The sequence below is a fragment of the Thermobia domestica genome, chromosome 1, assembly GCF_964235325.1.
Source record: "Thermobia domestica chromosome 1, izTheDome1.hap1.1, whole genome shotgun sequence".
Classification (NCBI taxonomy): domain Eukaryota; kingdom Metazoa; phylum Arthropoda; class Insecta; order Zygentoma; family Lepismatidae; genus Thermobia; species Thermobia domestica.
This window is the reverse complement of record NC_137454.1, coordinates 284,683,397-284,702,958: the sequence shown is the minus strand read 5'-3', so window position 1 is coordinate 284,702,958 and position 19,562 is coordinate 284,683,397. Positions and strand designations below refer to the sequence as shown.

General features: G+C 35.3%; 1 protein-coding gene across 1 annotated transcript in view; it reads left to right on the top strand.

Moving 5' to 3' along the window:
• LOC145661188 (cadherin-86C-like) overlaps positions 1-19,562 on the top strand; it is a 458,587-nt gene that overhangs the window by 284,816 nt on the left and 154,209 nt on the right. Inside the window, exon 7 of the mRNA XM_081726639.1 lies at positions 18,677-18,800. Coding sequence (XP_081582765.1) covers positions 18,677-18,800 — 124 coding nt within the window. The remainder of the gene's footprint in view (positions 1-18,676; positions 18,801-19,562) is intronic.

Here is a 19,562-nt window from a genome sequence, read left to right as displayed (position 1 = left end):
CCATAATACTACGGCATCAGAAATAGTTCCCAATCAGAGCAAGAAATTTTGGCGGCGGAAATTACAAAGCGAATGAAAAATAGTAAAAACTGGATGGAACCGGATTTTGGGAGGATATGGGCATCTCAGAGGAACAAAAGGGGTTTAAATTATTCTGACAAATATCAGATTGGTGGACAATCTCAGAAAATTCCGTCCAATTACTGACCTATGTTTTTGTATCGCATTAAGATGTATAATTTCAATAACCATCCATTTGAAATGCCCATAAAAAGAAATTTACAATGAAATAATATATAGATAAAGAAATTATTCCCCGAAATATAATTCTTCCTAGATTATTCCGAAGCTCCCACAATAATTTTGGTTTGAGTAAAGAACAAATGAATTTAATACACAGACCGAAAATTTTGTGTTGAAAAATTTAGAGTACGCGGTACGTTCGAAAAGTATTGGGTCCCCCCCAAACAAAAATTTCATAACCTTAATTGTAATGGCACAGTACAAAGTGACGACAATAATCAAAGAATATCTAAAAAACGTAGGGTTTTCGGGCTTCGTGCCCATTGAGACTTTTCATCAGGAAACCAAAATACACAACATACTGCAATACGAGCCAATTTAACGGAAACCGGATTTCCATAAGCTCTGAGAGGGTCCTTTATTTTTACGTATAAGTAAAGTATAGGAACAATAATTACGAATAAAGAATAAAGTTTCTGTACCCTGTTTTGTTTGTTTTTGTTTTTCATTTTAGTGTTCCTTTCAGCAGTGAGGCTGTATGTGATGTGAATCTACAGGTTAACGTGAATTCCTAACCACATGAGCTCCAGGGAATCGAACCCGGATCTCCCACGCCAAAGGCGCGTACCCTGACCACTTAGCCGGGTGGGAGCTCTTGTCTCCTATTTATAAGGTATATTGTATAATTGAGTTTCCCCACTGCAATATTATTAAACAATATTTATTCATATTTTTCGCATTTTGTCGTACGTGTTCGACAAAACGTAGGTCATAATGAAAGATCGACTTCTGCAAAGAGCATTGGATTCGTTTACGTTTAAGTCAAAGGCTGTCTGTGTATCATACTAGTGAGAGCAAAAATCCCTTCGAAAGCTGTATTATAGATTGATTTTTGTAATGTGATAAAATAGATAGAAACAATGATTGTACTCATTGCAGTCGTGTTAATCCGTAAGTCCGTGAAGCACGTCCATTTAGACAGCCTGCCCCCTAACATCTCCCGAATTTCACAAAGAAAAGTAGTCTCCAACATCTGTCCACGCAAAATTTTCGTTTATGCTTAAGAAGAGATATGTGCGAAGCTAGTTTAAGGGTTAGTCCCCACACCAACGCTGATTGGCACCAAAATGGTCTCAATCGTTAGTGCTTCGTTTGTGTACAAAAGGAAGTATGAAATATTGGCGTATCTAATTTAGGCGCCAACTTCCTTACCAATACCGATAGGCGCCAATATGGTTTCAATAGTTAATGAATCATTTGTGCAGTAAAAAATTTCGTTTGTGTATAAAAGGGAGTGCCTGATTTTGGCGTATCTCATTTTAGTACCACCTTCTGATTGGTGCCCTTGAATTTCGGTTAGGTTCTCGGCTCTTGCGTCTAGTCTAGAAGGACTGGGACGATTTGAACCAAACCTACGTATGCAGAGCGGGACAGGAGCTATATTACATAAAAAGTGTCATAATGAAACAAAACTCGCAGAACTTTCTCTCCATGAAGCGTTGAAAAATAACATTTTTTATTTTTATTTTTATTTATTTGGCGAAAGCAAAGAGGGCATATTCCGCCATGGGATGCAATGATTCGGTTCTTGGTTCTAGCATAGAAGGACTGGAACTTTCGAAATCAAACCTGTAAGATCAATAGCTTTCCGGATTACATCTTGAAACAAACTAATCACAACAATACGCTTATCAATTTACATATACAAGGGGACATAACCCATAAAACTTGTAAAAAGGGAACACAATTTGCTGAATTTACTCCCCATGATGCTCTGAAATATAAAATTTTAAAATGTATTCTTAATAATTAAAATGTATTCTTAAAACAATTTTAATCTTCAATAATTACTTAAAGATTTATAACTATATTGGGAGTATGGCATCTTAAATCTACCTGGGAGGAATATTTTCTATATTTCCAGAGCTTCAACCTAGAAAAGAGGGTTGTTTTTGTAATATATTTCTACATTCACATGTACTTTTCCTATTTGTGGGTTAACATTTAATAATGTTTAAAGTGAATTACATACATTGAAAATCCGTAGCCTACTTAATTTGTAAAAATCATGTATTTTTCTTCTCCTTTTAAATATTTTTCTTTCCTTATTTGGCGGGAGCAGGGGCGGCATATACTCCCGTGTAATGCCATGATTGTTCAATCGAACACATGTTACGAATTATTCCCCTGTCTCCTTGTATATACAAAATAGATTATTATTATTATTATTATTATTATTATTATTATTATTATTATTATTATTATTATTATTATTATTATTATTATTATTATTATTATTATTATTATTATTATTATTATTGTTGTTGTTGTTATTTAATTATAAGACGAAGAACTATGGGTTTTTCACGTTGGTTCCAGTCATCCCACTCATTCTATGCTAGACCCAAAAGCCGGATCATGGTATTACATGGGGGTATCTCTGCTCTCGCCAAATAGGAAAAGAGTAATTGAAATATGTTACTTGTAGTTCTTCATGAAATGCAAATTCATTATGATAAATTTTATGGATTGCACCTCCTCTCCTTTGTATGTAAATAGATAAGTTCATTTCTTTGGTTTTAATTGTAGGGCAGAGAGCTACGGTTATTGCAAATTTAGCTTCAATCGTCCCAATCCTTTCAGACCCAAAAGTCGAAAAACCTAACCGAAACCATTTTGGTGCCAATCGGTAGGTTTGGGAAAACTGATGGCCAAAAACAGACACGCAAACATCTCATACTCCATCTCATACATCTCATTTCGTACACAAACGAGATTTTTTTGTTATGCACAAAGGATGCACAAACAATTGAGACTATTTTGGCGTAATCGGTGGAGGTAGGGAGTTAGCACCTAAACTAGATACACCATTATCTCACATATCCTGTTGTGCAAGAAAGAAAATTTTACGTGCAGAAACGTGTACAAACGATGCACAAACGTTAGAAACCATTCTGGTGAAATTCGGAAGAGGTTGGATGGTTGTCTAAACGGTCTTATTAGTTTCAAGAAGTTAACAGATAGAAATCTTATGCGTCGTTAACACTTTCCTATAACAGTACTTTTGGCAAGGATGCACTATATAATTACATAAGTTTCATCAGTATTTTTCATAGACCCCGATGAGTGGAAGGTGAAGCTAAGCAAACCCAAAGAATAATGAACATTCTCAAATTAAGCAGCTTTTTGGGCAGGAATGATTCGTTTTATAATGTGTCATACGCAAAGATGATGTTCCAAGTTTAATCCCCTTTAATTCTCTTACAGGATTTCAAGATATGATAATCATATTTCAACAATTGTAACCCCATTTTTTTCCTACTTTTAAATGTTTTTCCTTCTACGAGAAATAAAAAATCACTTTATAATGCATTTTCAATTATTTTAAATGATAAGTTTAAATCTCAAATTTTATGTCTCTAAGCTAAGGGATTTAGATATATGGTCATCCTGTAGTAACAATTATAACTCTACTTTTTTCCTTCGCTTCTGAGGGGAAAGTATCGGAAAAAGGTGAAACAGGCTAAATTATTTTAAATGGAAACTGTATATCACAAATTCATGTTCCTACTCTTCAAAGATTTTAAATTAGGGACTATAACACTATTTTACTATATTACTATAATAATTGCCATCCCATTTGCTCCCTTCCCTTTTGAATTTTCAAAAATCCTTTCTTAGTTGGTACCTTACATCACAAATCCTATTCAATTTCAAAAAATCAAGCTTCTAGCTTAAATGGTTTGGCCAGAGCGTTGATTAGTCAATCAGAGTAAATAATGAGATACCCAAAGGCCACGTCCACCAAGGCAAGGCCAGCAGTCACACTGCCAAAGCAACGGGGCCTACATGGCTCCTATCAAACAGGAGACAGGTTGAAAGGCCTTTTCCGTTTAGACACATTCCTGTTAAATCGACAGATGAATCACCTTTGAACTTTTATGCTTTTCGCCTATTAAAACGTAACATCACAATACATTGAGACACAGCACTTGAGGGATTCTGGAAAATATGCAAGCTCAAATGTGCTAACCTGGATCTTAGGCTGTGCTGAATAGAAACCTTTTCCAGGGTCAACATATTGAACATGATTGGTGATACAAAAGGTGTTTTACAGCCTTGGTAAACGGGGTGACATTCACCACTGTAAAAACAAAGCGACCTTCTTCATATTATGATCATTTCTTGCTAAGAGACAGACAGAAAGTAACTTCATAAAAAAACCCTCTACTGTTAAGGAATTTTTTAAATTTCACTTTCAGTTTACTATTTGGTTATGGCATATTGGACAGTTTTCAAGATACTGTTATCCGAACGCATTCTTCGACTTAGCGTAGTAGGTTGAACCATACTGAGTCGAAGAATTCTTGGGGGCCGCGGTGGCTCAGTGGTAGAGCGTTCACCTCTGGTGCTAGGGGTCTCGGGTTCAAACCCTGCTCCCACCAAGTGAACTTTGTGGTGGACAAACACCGTGTGCGTGGGTTTTCTCGGGGTTCTCCCGTTTCCTCCCACTTTCTTCATTCCACCATTTCATTCATTACTCATTATCACCGTCTCCTTTAGCCTAACCGGCATAACCGTGGGACGTAAAACTCAAAATTTCATTTCATTTTTCATTTTTTCGAAGAATTCTTCTTTCATTTGAGTGCAAAGACATGGTGATTGCCATCTGATTTCTCTCCTTTATATGAGCATTGTGGAAGTTCCTCTTGATCTTAAAAACATTAAATAATACATGAATGAGATGTTACTACCAGAAAACTTTCCCGAGATTTCTAATAACTTCCCACTTTATAGCCCATAACTCGGAAATCAAAAGCCTGCACAACATAATATTTAATACGGTTATAGGGTAGTCCCAGAAGTACCTGACCTGACGTACAGGGGCAGTTGTTGTTTTAAAATTATTACTATAGTCGAAAGTACCAACCTTATAAAGCATAAGTTTGAAGACTTTACGTTGTTAAGTATTGTATGGTAGCCATCAATAGTCAACTCTCCAGTGAATTTTGTAAATATGTAGAAAGTAGGCCATGATACAATACGTTCATTTGCAAGATCTCAGTCCAACCAACATCAAAGCCGAGCCAGATTCTACTCTGAGGGAGTCTGCTCCTTCGTTTACAGCAATACAATATTGGGTGGCAGATTTTAATCATGGCCATACGAGCTGCAAAGACGAACATCGCAGAGGTCGACCAAATGAGGTGACTATGCCAAATGTGGTGAAGAAAATCCACAAAATGGTATCGGATGACCATCGACTGAAAGCGCATAAGCTAGCAGACATGGTACGCATTTCAAAAAGTGCTGCATATTGGCTGAAATTTTGGACATGAGAAAGCTGTACACGAGATGGGTTCCGCCTTTTGCTTATAATGGAACAAAAACAGCGTCGTGAAGATGTTTCAATCGAGTGTTTTGGCGATATTTCACAGCTATAAAGTCAAGTTTTGCATCAAATCATAAGTATTTGAAATATTATGGTGTATATAGTTTTGATTCTCGATATAAGAGACATCAAATATTGTTTTATTGTTTAGGAAATAAGAAAATATGCACCGAACTCAACCGATCTGAATCGAAGTTCGCATGGTGGTAGATCTTAACTTACTAGTCCCAAAAGTATCGGATCTAACAAACTAAAACAAACAATTTAGAAACTATAGTGTCCTGGAATATGAGGAGTCGTCTAAAATTTTACTGCAAGATACTAAAATCAGATGCAATAAAATAGCGTGAGTGGGCATACATAAATCACTTAATGAACTGCGAGATTATTTAAGGTTCTGTTTTAGGACGATTACTATTCTTTCCATTCATCACCAACCTGCTAGTGTATTGAAATATTCACAATTCTGATTCCAAGTTCCTTGAACATTGGGTTACTGCTTAAATATCGATCATTTTTTTCCGAAATTCATTGCGAAAGTACATTACTATGTAATCATCTTCCCATAACTTTCATGTGGTAGGAAAGTTTGAAATAGGAACATTCAATGTCCAAGTTAAAATAAATTCCTTGTTCTTTAACACAAGCTTTAAAGAATTGTTTAAAAAATAAACTTTTCTTCAGCATATAGAACAGCTGTTCCAGAAGTTGAATTTAGTATATTAAATCAACTTTATGATAAGATGACTTACTAATATAATGAATACTCGAGATAGATGTATTATACTTTCATCAGAATTTGATGTATAGGGTTTTTCCTGATGTGCAAAACTCATAGAGATAAAAGATGATGCGAAAAGAAGCAATTTAAGAATAGGAACGAGTGTTCGGAAATGCGTCGTTTTGGGGATAGGGGTCGCCGACAATTTGTCGCAATGATAGAAAAATGAACATAACTCGAGAAGGAAATGTCGGATTAAGGTCCAGTGAAAGGCAGTGTGCATTATTTTTACCTGCAGATTTCATTAATTTTCCAGATTTCATTAATTTTGCAGATTTCATTACCTGCAGATTTCATTATTTCGAACGTCTGCAACAAACATGCGACGAGAAATTGGTAATTGTGTTCATTATAAATTTTTCGGATAGTCATGATGCCACTAGCTTAATTATGAGCTGCACACAGTAGCGTGCTGTGAAAGAAAGAGCTACGTACGTGATAGTGGCTGTGCACATGGGAAGGATGGAGAGGGAGAGTGGGCAATCACAAAAGAAGGAATCCGAGGTGAGGAACTACTACTAGCATATGCGATAGTACAATAATTACACGGTAGGTGTGTGAAAGAAAGCCATAGCAGGACAGCCCCCGTAGACGAACACAAATGATTCTAGGCAGCTGGTTCGGTGCAGGACGTCCTATTCTCTCTGTGTGTGTGCAGGGAAGGTAAAATGGGACGACAAAGACAGATGGCTGCAAAATACTTTGGGTATCGTACAGAGAGAAGACGAATACGTTTGGCACACAGCACAGAACAAATTCATCAGCTGCACTGAATGTTTGCACTCATTGTGGATGGTAGGGATGCAATTCCTATTCATTTAGTACCTTCCACACAGTACTATGTGCCACACCCATGTCATGTGCTATGGCCCGAGTGCTTGTTGAAGGTGGCTTCTCCACACGTGCAAGCACCTCTTCTTCGAAGGTACGCGTCCTGGTACTTCTGTGTCTCCCGCAGTCGTGAAATTGTGGTCGCAACTGTCCCCTTTCCCGCAAACGCTGGAAAACACGCGAGAACATGGAACGCGTGGGATATCTTCTTTGCGGAAATCGTGCACGATATAACCTCTCAGCTTCAAGAATGTTTCCATACGTAAAAACCATATCTGCGAGCTCGTCAAACGCAGAACCCATTGGACTGAAAAGGTAATTCACACTAACTACAACCGGATTAACACGATACCAGTCTATCAACACTAACCAACTAAAAATACGCTTTATCAACCGCATTTGACGAAACACCTCACAGGCAACTGACAGCTGAAGCGGTAGACACGATAATCTTTCGAACTGAAGTAGAGAGGGCGTATTCGTGCTATCGTTGGTGTCGACTGGCATGCCGTCTACAGGCTCTTTACTCACTCTCCTTGTGTTTGTCTTGTTTCAAACAGAAAATGTGTTCACAGCTATTACGTGTAAGAGCATCACTTGCTTTTGTCGATACACGCAATAAATGTTGTCTGTAACTTTTGTGATACATTAACACAAATTCAAGTAGACCAACATGCAGCTAACCAGAATCATTTGTGTTTGTCTGTGCGGAGAGTTGGAGTGGGTCAGTGGCCGTGGGTCATGTAAGACATATTTGAGTATAGATCGGTTAATTGTGACTCATTTCGGTGACCCACGAGAACATTAGTGTTTCTATGACCCACGAATCACAACAGACTAACACTAACCAGAGAAATGACGCAACCCACAATGACCCATAACTCAGCACGACATCTGACCCACTCGTATATATTAAATTCGTGGGTCAGACTGGGTTAGTCGATTTATATTACGTGATGAGTCAGAGTGGATCGTGGATCACGGTGTGTGATGGGTCAGTGGGTCGTGGGTCACGTTTTTGTTATCCCACTCCATGTCTGCATGATACACTTACTACCGTCCTGTTACGGCTTTCTTTCACACTTCTACCGTGTAATTATTGTACTGTCGCATGTGCAAGTAGTAGTTCCTCACCTCGGATTCCTTCCTTTTTTTATTGCCCCCCCTCTCCATCCTTCCCATGTGCACAGCCACAATCACGTACGTACCTCTTTCTTTCACAGCATACTACTGTGTGCAGCTCATAATTAAGCTAGTGGCATCATGACTATCCGAAAAATTTATAATGAACACAATTACCAACTTTTCGTTGCATGTTTGTTGCAGATGTTCGAAATATCCTATATTTCTTTGAGGACTACCCTTGCGCCGCCCCTACTTTCAATCTATTCCAAAATTAATGAAATCTGCAGGTAAAAATAATACACACTGCCTTTCACCGGACCTTAATCCGACATTCCCTTCTCGAGTTATGTCCATTTTTGTACCATTGCGACAAATTGTCGGCGACTCCTATCTCCAAAACGATGCGTTTCCGGACACTCGTTCCCATCCTTAAATTGCTTCTTTTAGCATCATCTTTTATCGCTCTGAGTTTTCCACAGCATCACGGAAACACCCTACATATACACATATATATACAGGGTGTTTCAAAACAACACTGATAACGTTTGAAAGGTGACTACTAACACCAAAATAAAACAAAAAATATAGACCAACTTCGGTGCACCAATGGTAACTTTCGGAGTCATAGGCTGCCGAAAACATGAAAAACAGAACTTTAAAGGTCTATAGCTCGAAAACTATGAGACCTACCGTAGTCGGGTCAAGACTTCATTTAGGAACTAGTATGTTCCCTATCAAAATATTCATGTTTCAGAATCCTGCGATACTTCCCCAACATTTATTATATAGGTAGTTAGTGAGTATTTCAAATTATATGCCCGTAGCCAAACTCCCTCTATAAAAATTGTTGCTTAAGTACGTTAAGATTCTGAAACACGGATTTTTGGACAGCGCACATATTAGTTCCTAAGTGAAGTCTTGACCCGACTACGGCAGGTTCTATAGTTTCGGAGCTATGGATCTCTGAAGATCATTTTTTTTTTTCATGTTTTCGGCAGCCTATAACTCCGAAAGGAAGCATTTGTGCACCCAGGTTGGTCTGTACTTTTTGTCTTATTATGGTGTCAGGAATCACCTCCCAAACGTTGTCGGAGTTGTTTTGAAACACCCTGTATATATGATCATATACTAGAACAGTGTGCCTACTGATACTGGAAATACTTGAATTATACTGGAATTTAATTTTGACTCTGGAAATACTGGAAATAAACTGCTATTTTGATTCACATACTCGAAAAATCATGAAACTGTAATTTGTCAACAATACTTTTTTGTAATGACGTAAAAAAATCTATTTCATCACACACTTCTATACCTAGCACTCCATTTTCGACAACGACAAACACATTCAATGTTACCAGAACACAGAACAGTAACTGGAGACCACAGTTTAGCACTATAATTTTTTTTGAAAGAAAAAAGAAGTCCGTCTAAGTTCAATATCTTAGGCAAATCTTTTCGGAATTAGTGATAAAAAATTGAAATAAGAATATAATGCCAGCGAAGAAATATAAAGGGAAATAGAACGGATTTACTAAATAAACATAAAAACAAATCGCTGTCCATCACCATGTTTATACTACTTATTTTAAGTAAAAAATTTCATCCAGCTCTTGTACTGATGGGAAGGATTTTTTTATTGTTTTAATAGTCTTAGAAACAATTTTGTATTCATTGAGATTGTATATTTTTCCAAAGCAACAGTTGTATACATTTTGTAATTAACATTTAAAGTAATAGGTGGGGTGGAGGGCTGTGAGGGGAGTTGGAAGGCCCTTTAAAAATGTTTAAAAATCATTGTATTTCAAAAAATCAAGGTTAATTTATTAAAAATAAAATATTCTTTTGATGGTAGAACAATTATAAACTTGAGACTATCAAGAGTATGATTATTCCTAAAGAACTTTTAAAAAAATCATCGTATTGGCTACAGAAATTTTGCTGATAATTATACTGAATATACTGGAAATATACTGGCATTTTGAAAATGAAAATCAGTAGACACGGTGTAGAATTAAACTATAGTTTCACGAGTGTATTAGAAAGTATCAATGTATAAAAGCATAGAATGCACTACCACTAAGTATTAGAAAATTACAGAATTTTAGCAAAAGAAAGAACCATTAAAAGAAGTATCTGAAAATGACTCTGTCATGTTAGAGTATTATTACCAGAATCACGCAGTGGTGCTTATGAGATTGTACTGTTAGTGCGTCCGTAAGTCCGTTACTTCTCCCAATAGTCCCTCTTCTTGAACGAAAGCGAATTTTTCAATAAGTTTTTGCAATAGATAGCTAATGGTTATCTTGGCTTAATTCTTTAATGGAGTGAATCCGTTAACATCTAACAGGTGACGGTAATTTTAACAATAGCTATCAGTATCCCATTTGTTTTCCATGTCTTTATCCCATACCCCATGATTCTCTTTACTGTGTTTAGCAGAGCTATTATTATTGTTGTTATTCACCTGTGACTACTTATCATTCCATATACTTTTCATTAGATGCATGAGAATATGTCGAGCATTTAACTTTCGTCTAGTAATAAAATTTAAATTTTCTGAAAAAAGAGAACCATGAAAGGTAGAAACCATGTTTCTTCCTGAATTATTTGTAAGAATTATAAAATTACTGTCTTGTAACCATATGCATATTAACAAATTCAAAAATTAGCTTTGTTTGTAAGAGTAAAACTAGACTCATATTTTGCATCATGTTAGTGTTGGAAGATGACAAGACGGGAATTAAATAATCCATTTCATCACCAGTATCAGTTTTACGTAGTATTTCAGATCTGGAGCCGAGAAAGGATCATCTGTAGAAAACATACAATTTTCTTACTCGGTTCTGAAAATATACAACTTATTTTTAGAATTACACCATATTTAAAATCTGAACACTGTTTATTTGTAGTATCAACATTAATAATAGCAATATAAATATCAAATTTATAAGGAAAGTATTTCTGTGTTCAAAAAATAATACCATTTCGAAATGTTTTGTATAAAATATGTTGAAATGAAACATTTCGGGTGTGCATACAACAGAGGTCTGCAAGGGCCCGGCCCGGCCCGTGAATTTTCAATGTGACTCCCGATCCGAGTCCGAAATATGTTTTAGCCTTGAGGCGCGAGCCCGGCCCGAGCTCATGTGATAATCAAATGAGCCCGAAATAAGCTTGAATTACAGAAACTTAATAATTAACGCAAAATTATATTTTTATTTAATTAGAGGTTTACTTATGCATTTTAAAAGCTTACATGATTAAGAGGGAATAACGAAATAAAGGAAAGTCGTTTACAGTTACTAACAATATGAATTCTCTAAAAAAAAATGGTCATTTATATAAATTCCGTCTCCGTTAGCCTCGTTGCATAATTGTGGGACGTTAAGCTAAATATTTCATTTCATTTTATTCATATAAATTCTCATGAAATTGAAACATGAATACTTCAAATCTTTAAATCAAAATGTCAATGTGTGTTAATTCTTATGCAGATGGATGTGTACTGGACTTACTCAGATACTCCTCAAAGTCGATTGTTGTGAAGTAAAAGAATGGAATCCACGCTCTGTTGTTCTAATTTTCACTATCAGATAAGCTAAGCATATTTATTTATGCTACTTTTAGTTATTTTTCTCCACTAAACAGTTAACTTTACTCTCAATTCCACAATGATAATCAGATTTATTGTGTGGGTGTCTAAAGTTACAAATTTAGATGTGCTTTAAAAGTTCTCCAGAAAGAACAGTCCGATCGTTGTACAGTATAATTACAAAGTTAGGCCCGAAAAAGTGCGAGAAATATGGTTTATATATATATATATATATATATATATATATATATATATATATATATATATATATATATATATATATATATTTATATATATATATATTTATATATATATATATTTAAAAATTTACGGCCTGAACCGGGCCCGAGCTCGTGCAGACCTCTGCCAGACAATACTATACGTTAGTGCAGCGAGTGTCTTTCTTAGGATATATATAAATAAATTGAACTGAACTGAATTAGTTGCAATTTGATTTACTGGTGATATATTACTTACATAAAAGATTACATTCAAAGTGTACAGTAACCTTAATGTAATGGATATCATGTACATAAATTAATATTTTATCGTTTTTGCGTTTATTTTAGTTATTTAGTATTTTTTTTAATCGTTTGATCTTCCAGAACATGAATTTAAAGTTACTGGTACACTCCGCATCAAAAAAGTTCTGACAGCTAACGCCCTGCAGTTAGGCCACCCAATATAATCTTCTTATCCCATAATCGTGTCAGGTAAAGAGACTCCCATCTCTCCTCCTTTCTTCTCTCCTATACTAAAATTAGCTAACAACATGAGCGCAATTCTTATTTCAAACTACACATGAATTAGTTTCGATAAAATGAAATAACGAAACCGAGACGAAACAAGATTCATAGGTTGATGTAGGGAGAAACTGAAACACATAATGAAAAAAAGAAACCAATGGATGTCTATTACACAGAGATTCATAAATAAGGCAGAGAGAGAAAAGAAGAGAGAAGAAGAAAAAGGGAATGGAGAACAGATAAAACTGTAGAATTCAAACGTAGTAAGAAATGAACCTAACATTATAAAGTTCCGTTTCCAGAAATCCAACAGTAATATAGAAATAACGTTTGTTTTTACATATATTTTCAGAATTATTCGAATATATAGAGGATGCTTTAAACGTTCATTATGTCACTTTTATAATGAATAGCATACTCAATTTCAAGTAGAACTCTAGGTCTCGGATCCAGAATAATGTCAAAAGTTACACATGCTTTGTTTCCACGTCGTTCGATTGCAAATTCGGTAGTGTTCATTGGACGTACTGTTCCAAAATACATTCTAATATACTCAGTAGATAGCGTTAGTCATATCCTCCATTCCAGACTACTAATGCAAACTGAACAAAAAAGAAAAAAAGAAAGAAACGAAACAAAAATAAAAGAGAAAGAAACAAAGAGAAAGCAGAAGAGTAATATTTTACTATTAAATGTCTATCAGAAATACCCTATATTAAAAGTTCAAACTGTATCGTAATGAAAAGTTACAAATGTTGAAAAGGAAAAGTTTATATTCGTCACAGATATAGCATGTTTCAAATTTCAACGTGAATAAAACACATTGAATTATAGGATGGGAACAAATTTTGTGTCGAATTAGTATAAATAAAATTTTCTTTTCATATAACCAAACAGTTACCATTTTCTAGTCTTTTCCGAAGATTTATCTGTTCGAAACATCCAGCATTGATTTCATCTCTTCCGGATACAACGTAATTTGCACAGATAGAATGAACACGCTAAGAGCTCAAACGGATCATCGTGTCAGTCGGATGATGTTGGTTAGGTTATAGACAACCACTGGGACGAGGATTCAAATCCGTAGTGACCCGGTAATTCGACTCATATCCGGTAACCCAGAGGATATAAAAGAGAATTTACTTATTCCCTTGCGTTTAAACAGTATTTCTGTCAGAGATGACCAGGACTGGAGATGTTATCCCCAGAGCACGAAAAATACGACGCCGAAGTTAACAGTTAATTAGATTCTCCAGACCAGGTATATCGGGCTCTTGCTCCGTTTTAACTTTGGAACATGAAGTGCATGTGTGTGAGAGAGGGGAAGAAGTGAAAGATGCAAAGACAGGATAGGGAAACGTCAAGACAGAGTGAGAGAGAGGGGGCGAATATAAATATGAAACATACTTATCATTACAGTTTATGATATAGAACGCACACACTGTTTATTTGAATTATCGCCAGTGATGCCTTGTAAGTTCTCTATCAGAAGAAATCTCTGCAGCTATTATACTACCTGATTGGGAATCGAACCTAGATTTTCTATTTGAAAGTCTGGCACGTTACCACTACACTACCGATTTCCTTAGCCAAACTTTGCTTAACAAATGGTGTAGTGTTTCTTTCCAAGAACGATAACACGAAAAGTATATACTGCAGATCAATGATGTGTTTGGAATGTCCTGGTAATTCCCTTGCCCTTTCCCAACCAGCATTCGTAAATCGTCTCAATCATGATACAGGTATTTGCTTCCACATTCTTATGTATTGCTTGTCTAGTATGTTAAGTCGATTCTTCACAATCACTTTGTAAAAAGTTTAACTTTGGCTTGAACAGGATTTGAACTTACGCTCGATAACTCTATTATTCATAAGTCCATTACTTCACCCCTACACCATCAAGCCATCTGAAATTACAAGCCAAATATTACTTTAGCCCTGAATTTTGGAACGAACCAAAGTAGACAACGAAAATTGACTTATTCGACGGCCTAGAGAGAAATTAGTGCCCACTAATAAAGGAAAAACATACAATGCTGGAAAAATTATAGAAATAAAACATATTTTTCAGTAATTTCGTTGTGCAAGTTCAAAAGTACGTGAATAATAATAATAATAATAATAATAATAATAATAATAATAATAATAATAATAATAAATGTTCATACTTACAGTATAGTGGTCTATTATTATTATTATTATTATTATTATTATTATTATTATTATTATTATTATTATTATTATTATTATTATTATTATTAACATCAATTATCCGCTACGTTGGGTTAAATTGAGACAAAATAGTAATATGTTCCATTACTCAGTCACTGTTTTGGATTACTAAAACGCTCTTTGATATCGGTCATTTTCGATGTGTTTTATATATGTCCTCTCCACCTTATGTTGAGGGACCCGGCACCTGCAATGTCATTGTTCATCTCAGCGAGCCGGAAAACTATGAATTCGACACTGATATTGGTTATTTCGATCATTTTCATATGTATCTCCCTCGTCCAAGTTGAGGAGCTGAATTTGGATTTAAACAGCATCAGATGTGTCACTGTTAATCTCAGCGACTCCGAAAATTATAGATTCGCCACTTATACCGGTAATTTTCCGTTCATTTTTAAATGTCGCTCCCCCTCCCTATCTCTTAAGTTACACCAGGTTCGAACTTCATCTAGGTTGAAAATTTGATCGAAATTGATTTGGTGGTTCAAGAGTTCAGAAGTTTTATTTAGTTTTATATATCTCCCTCTCCCATTCCCCTCCCCAAGTTCTCCCGTGAAAGTGAAATGATAAAAATCACCTCCGGCCCGAACCTCAACTATGTTAAAAATTTGATCGTGATTGATCCTTTATTTCACGAGTTATCAAGTTTTATTTATTCTTTTTAACTCTCCCTCCCCTCAAACCCTAAGTTATATCGTCAAAGTAAATAAATAAATACCATCCTAGGCCCGAACTTCATCTGTGTTGAAAATTTAATCGAGATCGGTCAGGTGGTTCAAGAGTGATGAAGTCAGAAAAACAGTCACTTTTATTATCATTTTTTTAAAAAATATATATATCCCTCTCTCCGGCCCCTACATTGCACCGGTAAACTGAAAGGATAAGAATCGTCTCAGATCCGAACCTTATCTATGTTGAAAGTTTGGTAGAGATCGGTCTGGTGGTTCAAGAGTTATTACGTTTTATTCATTTTTATATATCTACCCTCCTTCCCTCCTCCCAACCCTAACTTTTACCGTTAAAATATCATGATAAAAAAGCTTCCCAGGCCCGAAGCTTATCAAGTTGAAAATTTGATCGAGATCGGTCGGGTTATTCAAGAGATTAGGAGTCACAAATATATTACTTTCAATATTATAATATATTATTATTATTATTATTATTATTATTATTATTTGCGTACTTTTGAACTTGCATGGTAAAATTACTGCAAAATATGTTTTATTTCTTTATATTTTCCTCGGTTGTATGTTTTTCCTTTATCAGTGGACACTAATTTCGCTTTAGGCTATCGAATAAATCAATTTCGTTGTGCACTTTGGTGCAAATAACGTTACAGAAAGATGCCGGTTCGTTCCAAAGATCAGGCCTAAAGTAAGTAATATTTGGCTTGTAATTTCAGATGGCGTGATAGTATTGTAGACCCAAAATTGGTAATTTTTATTTTATGTATAGTGATTTTCTTCTATAGGCTCAGCTAGTTGAGCCCATTTTGTATTTACCAAGAAGGTAATAATAAAACTGATAGTGTAGGGGTAAAGTAATGGGCTTATGAATAATAGAGTTATCGAGCGTAAGTTCAAATCCTGTTCAAGGCAAAGTTAAACTTTTTATAAAGTGATTGTAAAGAATCGGCTTATCATACTAGACAAGCAATACATAAGAATGTGGAAGCAAATACCTGTATCATGATTGAGACGATTTACGAATGCTGGTTGGGAAAGGGCAAGGGAATTACCAGGACATTCCAAACACATCATTGATCTGCAGTATATACTTTTCGTGTTATACTTCTCAGAAAGAAACACTACACCATTTGTTAAACAAAGCTTGACTAAAGAAATCGGTAGTGTAGTGGTAACGTACCAAACTTCCAACTAGAAAATCTAGGTTCGATTCCCAATCAGGTAGTATGTTTTTTCGCATAAAATAATGGCTGCAAAGATTTATCTTCTGATGGAGAACTTACAAGGCATCACTGGCGATAATTCAAATAAACAGTGTGTGCGTTCTATATCATAAACTGTAATGATAAGTATGTTTCTTATTTATATTCGTCCCCCTCTCTCTCACTCTGTCTTGACGTTTCCCTATCCTGTCTTTGCATCTTTCACTTCTTCCCCTCTCTCACACACACGCACTTCACGTTCCAAAGTTAAAACGGAGCAAGAGCCTGATATACCTGGTCTGGAGAATCTAAATAACTGTTAACTTCGGTGTCGTGTTTTTCTTGCTCTGGGAATAACATCTCCAGTCCTGGTCATCTCTGACAGAAATACTGTTTAAACGCAAGGGAATAAGTAAATTCTCTTTTATATCCTCTGGGTTACAGGGTATGACTCGAATTACCGGGTCACTACGGATTTGAATCCTCGACCCAGTAGTTGTCTATAACCTAACCAACATCATCCGACTGACACGATGATCCGTTTGAGCTCTTAGCGTGTTCATTCTATCTGTGCAAATTACGTTGTATCCGGAAGAGATGAAATCAATGCTGGATGTTTGGAACAGATAAATCTTCAGAAAAGACTAGAAAATGGTAACTGTTTGGTTATTTGAAAAGAAAATTTTATTTATACTAATTCGACACAAAATTTGTTCCCATCCTATAATTCAATGTGTTTTTTTTTACGTTGAAATTTGAAACATGCTGTATCTGTGACGAATATAAACTTTTCCTTTTCAACATTTGTAACTTTTTATTACGATACAGTTTGAACTTTTAATATAGGGTATTTCTGATAGACATTTAATAGTAAAATATTACTCTTCTGCTTTCTCTTTGTTTCTTTCTCTTTTATTTTTGTTTCGTTTCTTTCTTTTTTCTTTTTTGTTCAGTTTGCATTAGTAGTCTGGGATGGAGGATATGACTAACGCTATCTACTAAGTATATTACAATGTATTTTGGAACAGTACGTCCAAGGAACACTACCGAATTTGCAATCGAACGACGTGGAAACAAAGCATGTGTGTTAATTTTTCACATTATCCCAGATGTGTCTCGGAGATCTACAGTTCTACTTGAAATTGAGAATGCTATCCATTATGAAAGTGACATAATGAATGTTTAAAGCATCCTCTATGTATTCGAATAGTTCTGAAAATATATGTAAAAACAAACGTTATTTCTATATTACTGTTGGATTTCTGGAAACGGAACTTTATAATGTTAGGTTCCTCTCTTACTACGTTTGAATTCCATAGTTTTATCTGTTCTCCCTTTTCTTTTTCTACTTCTCTCCTCTTCTCTCTCTCTGCCTCATTTATGAATCTCTGTGTAATAGACATCCATTGATTTCTTTTTTTCATTGCGTGTGTTTTAGTTTCTCCCTACATCAACTTATGAATCTTGTTTCGTCTCGGTTTTGTTATTTCATTTTATCGAAACTAATACATGTGTAGTTTGAAATAAAAATTTCGCTCATGTTGTTAGCTAATTTTAGTATAGGAGAGAAGAAAGGAGGAGAGAGGGGGGTCTCTTTACCTGACACGATTATGGGATAAGAAGGTGTGTATTGGGTGGCCTAACTGCAGGTCGTTAGCTGTCGCAATTTTTTTGATGCGGAGTGTACAATAATATGGTTGTATTGTGCGGTATTCAGAGCACAATACAACGTGCTCTGAAGGTTATAGTGTACAAAATTTCAATTCCTGTTTCTACATACTTAGTGCATATGTACATGTTTAAAAATGTTAAGTTTGAATACTTTAATTGTCTTATTCCATAGGGTGATTTCATAGTACAAGTTCAAGCTGAGGATGGGGATAAAGGAAATCCACGGCAAATCCGGTATGGTTTAGTTTCAGAAGGAAATCCCTTTATGCCTTTCTTCCACATAGATGACAGATCAGGTAAGAAAATAAACTTTCATTTTTCCATTTTCTAAAGTAGTTAATCTTTGTCACTTTACTTATGTGGAAAGCAAGTATCCTTTTAAGTAAAGGTAGTCAATTGTTCGGTACTAGTTTAGCAGACGATCATCTTATGGTGGAGGTTTGTTGTATAATGCTCAGATATTATTATTAGCTTAATATTCAGATAACATTCAGATAAAAAGTGATGAATCATTGCTTGTGAATCTCAGTTTTATTCTGCTTCAGGAACAAACGAAACCACATGTTGCTAGTATCAGCTGTGACACTATATTCTCACTTAGCTGGAAAACGCCAATATAACCCCATATTCGCCGGAATTGCATTGTCAGATTACCACTTTTTCCATTCGTTACTTATCCATAGAGATAATAGTTCCGAAACCTGTATGAGGTGATCCACTCACTACAAACTGACAACTTCTTTGATTAAGGTTCCGCTGAATAATTTAATAAAATCTAAATGCTATGGATTTTAGTGTATTTTATTTGGTGTAAGGGATTTTTTACGGTAAATTATTTCAAAGCTAGAATTGAAAAGCTGATCCAAATAAACATTATGTAGTAACATAGTGTACGGTAAAAAAGGTTTGTTTTCTTTTTAAAAAAATCCACCGAAATTGACGGGCTTTAGAAAGTTACGCCATCTATTATAACGCAATTTATTCCATATTTCTGTCGACTTTGGGATTTCAAATACTGTGGTGTTTGAACGTTTATCTACGAAAGAAATTTGTATATT